The sequence below is a fragment of the Lygodium microphyllum genome, chromosome 12, assembly GCF_053477565.2.
Source record: "Lygodium microphyllum isolate KBCC chromosome 12, Lygodium_microphyllum_v1.1.10, whole genome shotgun sequence".
In the NCBI taxonomy this organism is placed as follows: Eukaryota; Viridiplantae; Streptophyta; class Polypodiopsida; order Schizaeales; family Lygodiaceae; genus Lygodium; species Lygodium microphyllum.
Window position 1 is genome coordinate 132,914,043 of NC_141146.1, and position 6,614 is coordinate 132,920,656.

The window sequence follows — 6,614 nt, forward strand, 5'->3', positions numbered from 1 at the left end:
ACAAAGTTAGTGTTGTCATCTTGTTTTAGGTCACATCGTGTTCATTATATAAATAATAATTCACACTTTTATTTTGTCTCATTTGCCAGCCGGATACTAATGCACATGTTGAGCAGCTGCTTTTTTCAATTGGAAGTTGTTTCAAACTGCCAAAGGAGAAAAGTCTTCTACATTCGATTGAACTATCCTTGGTACTCATTAGTGACTAGTTTTTTAACGAATTTGATACCATTTTATAGTCTAATATCACGAAAATTGCCTGCACTTGTGATGAATTGATCTCTCTTATGAAATCATTTTTCAGTGCTGGATGGCAGCTGAGCATCAGCATTATTCCATAGACCGCAACGCTACTCGGGTGCTGGCAGAAGCCTGTTTTGGTGTGCATCTTGACAAAATTGACACTGTTTATGCAAAGCTAGAGGAACGTTGGAAGAAAAAGTTTGCTTTGAATGTGCAAGAAGCCTCTGGCCCACAGGAGCAGGAGACTAGCCTGTTGCAAAGAGTAGAGCCAAAATCCAGTAGTAAGGTACAACTAGACAATTCACAACGGGAAAGAGAGCAATCACAGACAAGTTCATCTATATTGGAGCATCAGCATGCTTCCACAGACCCTAAGCTCTTGAGTGGTGCCCATACAAGTAGTAAGCTGTTGCCACAAGCACCTATGCAGATCCCTGCAGAAACAGTGGTGTTGGAGAAACATGATCTTCCTGTTGTTGATGGAACTGGTGCTTTCCGTCATTCAGAAGAGAATAATGTTATTGAAGGGAGGCCTCAAACAAGTCATCTTGCCGCTTCTCACATGCCTGACATTGCAGTGAGTGCAGAAGCTGACAGGGAAGTTTGTACAGCTACTGAACAAAATCCAATGGCTAAAGAAACCCTGGCATTACTTAAGCGGGAGCGCATGCAATCTCTCTTGAATGCTCAAAAAATGCAGATCAGGAAACTTGAAACGTTTGAAAGATCATACAAGGATAAAGTAAAGCAGCTGTATGAAAAGGCTTGTTTGAAGCTTCGGCCTTCAGCAACTGGGTCCTCCGAGGCTCTTGCAGAAGAAAGAACTGCTTACTTGTTCACTTTGAGCATGCTGGATACATCATTCAAATCTATTCGTGACAATATTGCAAAACGACAATCAGAAGAGCGTGAGAAGGAAAACAAGCTCGTTGCCTTACATAAGGAAGGCAGTACATCTCTTCAAACACACACACCATGCAGCGAAATCAATGAAATTCAGAATCTTCTTCCTTCTAATTTGAAGGCAGCAATAGAGACTGGAGAACTTGTTTCCTTCATGAGGAGAATGAGTTCGAGTTCCTTCAGTCAAGGAGCCTCACTTATAGCTGATGTCTCAGCTGCTGCTGGCAGCACAGGAATTCTATCACCCACACGCCCTGGTTGTCTTGAGGTTCGAGGGAATCTTGGTAGGACTAGTGTCCAGGGAACCTCAAGTATATCATCACAGGTTCAGCAGGGCAACTCCTTGTACCAGCAGCAACAGAAACGTCAGCACCATCCGCAACATCTCTTACAGCAACAGCTGCAGAGGTGGCTTCCACCATTTTCTAGAGAGCAAGCTCCCATTCAGCAGGTTGGCACTCTTGGAGCTCAGCAAACTGGTGAATTGCCTTTTCCAGAGGTGAATCAATCACAGCTCTCATCTCAAAGTCAAGCCCAAACCCAATCACAACTGCAATTGCAACAACAGGTGCAACTAGCTCAAACTCAGCAGACACAGGTGGTTTGTACTACTTCTGAGTGTCAGCAGCAATCAGATGGTCTCCCTATCAGTTTGGGTATTGTGAGTGATCAATTTTCAGCTGCCGGACAGCACCTTACCTCTGTTTCCGGAGTTCGTCCTGTATCTCCTAATGTGACAAGAAGCATAAGTCAGTCAATGACTCACGCAGGAGGTACTTCGATAGCTCCTCAGGCCTCGGACAGTTCTGGCACAAGCTCCACAATTGGGGCAAGGGCAAGCATAGTTGCAACTACTGCTAATGCAACTTCATTAGCTGCTCTCCCTACTCCACCGACTCGATTGAGTCAGGCACAAACAAATGATCCACTTGTTCAAGAACTGTTGAGGCTGCGGAAAGAACAGGACAAATTGAAAAGCATACATGAAGGAGAGGTAGGTCACATATTACAGGTTTGGGGAGCACGCTAGCATGCTGTTTTATGAGTGGATTGCTGGAGTGTTTGGTACAATATAGAAGCTAATACAAGAAAGATGACATGTTTGATTAACCCCTATTGTGTCTGCAGAAGGACAAACTAAAAGCACAGTTCATGAAGGAGCTAGAAGCACTTTCAAGAAAATATGAGACTCTGTTACAGGAAGAGGATTCCACCTATACCCGGAAAGCAGCAGCCATAGACTTAAATTTGAAGAAAGTGGAGATGAATCGCCGGCTTGCTGAAGTTTTCAGGTTGAAAAATTCACATGAAAGCTCTTCGGCCAGTGCAGGTGTACATTTTAACAAAAATATTGTCTCGCACTTGTTTTATTAACCATGTGTGTTGTGACTGGTAGATTAGCTACTTTTGTAATAAATAGCACATTTAAACACATTTACAACTGAAACAGTCCACAGTTTGCTTTAACTACTTGTGCATTCTTTCTTCTTCATAACTAGCACAGGTATTTACATGGGCTTTACAGGTTTAAATGCTGCTTATGGACAAGAGCTCCGCACACATGGAAGTGTTGGCCAACATATGTATGCTTCTGTAAGTGCAAGGAATCTGATGCGTCAGGGACCAAATTTGAGTGACTCTTGCAGGTCCATCACAACAGTGGGTCTGACCAGCTCAATAGCTGCTGAGCGGCCAGATGTTCATGCTTCCGTACCTGGCAATTCAGGAATGATTTTTGTCCCTTTAGCAGGTACACAGACAGGAGTAGGTTTGCCATATTCTCAAGGCCAGGCATGCTTTGGACTATCGTCTCAGTCCAGCCATGCAAGTCCTTCTGTGGGTCCAAGGTCATCCTTTCATACTTCTGCTGAAAGTAGTCTTTTTGATAACTATTCTCCAGTCCCTTCCAGAGCTCAAGTGGACATTACTGGTGCCACATTGAACACAGGAAACAATCTTCCTTCATGTATGGTTCATCCTCAAAGTCTGCAAACAAACTTGGTGTCTACAGATTGTTGTTCTTCCCTTGGTATATCTAGTCATTTAATTGGAGGCTCTGTAGATAGAACCTCTGGATGCTTGCACTCCTCAACCAATGCACCTCATTCCATTACAACACTGGCGCCTATACCAGGGAACATAGCAGCAGAAAGTGTTGTTACAATGGGGAATGGTACAAGTTCTCCAAGTGTTTCTATTCCAATTCCTAATTTTGCTGTGGGAGTTGAAAATGTGAGTGCAATACTTCCTAGTGATAATTCAGCTAGTCTAATGCCAAGACAGGTAAACATCACCTCAGAACAGGCGGATGATGATAGATATAGGAATACTGTTGTTCCACCATTACCTCAGTCAATCGATGAGCATGTACAAATAGCATCTAGCAATTTGGGTGTTGGACCTCCATACGATGAAAGGGGGGCAACAGATGTAATTTATCTTTCTGATGACGACTAAAACACAACACTGCTTAATGCAAGATCATTTATGACATGAACAATGCACGCACTCTCATTTACAGTAGTGCTAAGTATCTGTACAGTCAGATGCTTCAACCTCTACCAAGGATGTCCAAAACAGTACCGAGGATATGCAAACAAGTCCTCCAGCCTGATTGTCCAAACCTTGTACAAAAAATTCAGCTTCCACGGTGTTGGAATTCTTTCAGATGTAGTCCACGACTCCTGGCCTTTGTAACATGGATACAACAACAGCTTTCTTCCATTGTAATATATGAATATTTCAGTCTTTCTGGTTAGTGTAGCCAGAATGACGCTTCTTGTTCTAAAATCTTGTCCATCTCGATGCTCTGCGCGGGACGATCTAAAAGCCCGAACGAATAGAAAGCATTCGGCTGTATGTGAATGTGCGTCTCAGTATTTAAGGTAATGATTTTAGCCTTGTCTTCTGTTAAAGAGAGGTTTCTGTGTAAATGATCAAAATAATGAAAAAGAAACTAGAGTGAAAGTCCGAGACCTAAGGACGAACTTGCATAAGAGAGAGGATTGGTTTATAAAGGCATAATCCAATCGTATCGAAAGAAAGAAAATGAGAGATTGTACTAGTCAAATGCCGTCGCTCTGAAGAGGTAGAATCGTCGTGAGGCTATCTAGTTCTTGATGGTTGTTATTGTTATTCCACTCTACTTTTTGTAATAGCACTGATATGCACCTAGAATCCCAAGGAAAGCAGAACTATTCTACATTGTTGCAAGTTGTCGATGCGCTTCACATATTATGAAAACCTATATGTAGTGTATTGAATCGCCAATCACAATTGGATCGTAAAAGAAACAAAGTTCAGTTGCTATACTTTGGGATAATAACGCTAATATTAATAAAGCTAGCCGTTGTTTTATATGAAAGAAGTACCGATTTCTTTCATAAACCATAGAAACTTCTTTCATAAAACAACGGCTATCTGTAGTCTTCTACCACATAATGGGTACTTGACCACACAGAGAGCAAGATGCACGTGTTGTCTATTTTTGTTTTGTGTGTGATTAATCTAAATTAAAAATTGGTCTTCTCAGCAATCTCGTTTCTTACCAATGCTCTATATACATGGTATTGCCTTGGTACATTGTCTTGGTTATATAGTGCAATTTTTTCAAGGTTGCTTGTCTTGCTAGAATATCTAACATTTTCAACAAGACTATTAGTGAGAAGCTTGATAAGAATAACTATTTTTCATGGAAGTTCATGATAACGAATATTTTGACAAAAAAATGTGTTTGGAAGTACATACAAGAAGATAGTGCTATGGCATCTAAGTTCATTTGCAAAATGCTATTGCAAAATAGATAAAGACTAATAACATTTAGGGGTAGAAAGAGGGTAAAGTAATATATTGGCTATTCGTGGGGTGTGATAATAGCATAATGGGCAATTTGCATGAATCTAAAACCCTCACAATTGCATGAAAGATTTCGGAAATATTGTTTGTTGAAGCAAATACAAAAGCCAAAAAGTTACAACATTAATCAAAGGTGAAGCATCTTAAAAGAGGAAAGACATCAATCAATGAGTATTCATTAAAGATCACTAATATTATGAAAGCTCTTGGTTCTATTAGTATAGCAATTGATGATACTAGTGTTGTATGTGCATGTTTAGATGGATTTGGAAATTAATATAATGTTCTAATAAACAATATAATTCTAGTGATAACAGGGAATGCTAACATTGTGGTGAGAAAGGTGACACTTCCAAACTATGTTAACACATATAACCATGTGGTTGGTTTTGAATTGTTTGGAGAAGCGCATTTTAGTTTCTTTTTGCTAAAAAATGAAAGATGAACATAAAATATTTATTTTACAATTGTAAATATTCTATAAAATTATTAATATCAAACAAAAGTAAGATATTCTATTCATGGATATTGAAAAATTAGCAATTTTGTTGAAGGTTATTGAATATTTGATTGGAGTTCAAGAAATGTTGAATGTATTTGCAAATGAATTTTTTGAAAGGCATGGATCATGTACAAAGTGGAGAAATTATCCTTATTTCTTCAGTGTTGAGAAGTACAGAATAGATCATGTACTATATAATGCAATACTAAATCAAGCTTTGTGTCCGTTAGGTTATTGTAGCTTATAGTAGTTGCATTCTTTTTTAGAATCGTGTCCTGATCGAAGTTCTTGGCCTCGTTTATGCTATTGACTATCGTCTCAATATTGATCTCAAAATTTTCTTTGAATGGCTAGTAGGTTTGAATGTCTTTTTTTTAAAAAATGGTTTTTATTTTGTGTTGCTGGAGTCTTTTTTTTTTGTTTGTTGTGTGGCCTTTGTAAACATTTCTATTTTGTTTGCAAATGATGCTATAGATGAAGTTCTTGGTCTTGTTTCTTTGTGTTGTCGCTTTTGAATTGGTTGGTAGGTATTGCTTGGAGTTGATGTTGGATGATGTAGTTGTGCTTGAGCTGGTGGTAGCATTCGTAGTGGTTGAGGTTGTTACTTAGATATTGTCAGAAGTTTGATTTCTTGTTTGTTTACTCAAATTCACTCTTTTGCAAGGAATGTTACTATTGTTAAACATAGTTTTTTATTTGGATTAAATATATTGTGGTTTAATAGAAGGTGAGTACTTGCATGACAGGTATATCATTACATTGAATGGATGACTGTGGGTGCCATGGATTAGGTTGTAGACATCTTTCTTAAGTAAGTGCCCGATCTTTCCAACACTCACGAAAGGCTTTTCAAGGCAATGCATGTAGTTCTTTTGTATGTATGTTTTTAGTGTTTTGTCACCTGTTTCTTTTGTTACTTCTGCCAAGTCCTTGAGTGAGATGTTGAATTTGTAGTATACCATCTCAATTGTGTATATGGAGATGCTATTTGCTTTGGTGTCTAGTAAGACTTGGGTGGCACTTGTTCATAGTGGTTTATCATGTGTATCTTTGTATTGGAGTTTGAATCTATGTAGTGTGTGTTTCAAAAGCCTAGAATACAAGATATATT

General features: G+C 39.1%; 1 protein-coding gene across 3 annotated transcripts in view; it reads left to right on the top strand.

Annotated features, from left to right (window-relative positions):
• Positions 1-3,998, top strand: part of LOC148028294 (uncharacterized) — a 104,395-nt gene extending 100,397 nt beyond the window's left edge. Inside the window, exons 13-16 of one of the 3 annotated variants that reach the window (XM_087690106.1) lie at positions 90-191; positions 305-2,140; positions 2,275-2,438; positions 2,672-2,931. In XM_087690106.1, coding sequence (XP_087546232.1) covers positions 90-191; positions 305-2,140; positions 2,275-2,438; positions 2,672-2,783 — 2,214 coding nt within the window. In that variant the 3' untranslated portion in view covers positions 2,784-2,931. Of the gene's footprint in view, positions 1-89; positions 192-304; positions 2,141-2,274; positions 2,477-2,671 lie in introns of all 3 variants that reach the window. The other 2 variants (XM_087690105.1, XM_087690104.1) reach the window with 2 other exon arrangements.
• The last annotated feature ends 2,616 nt before the right edge of the window (positions 3,999-6,614 follow it).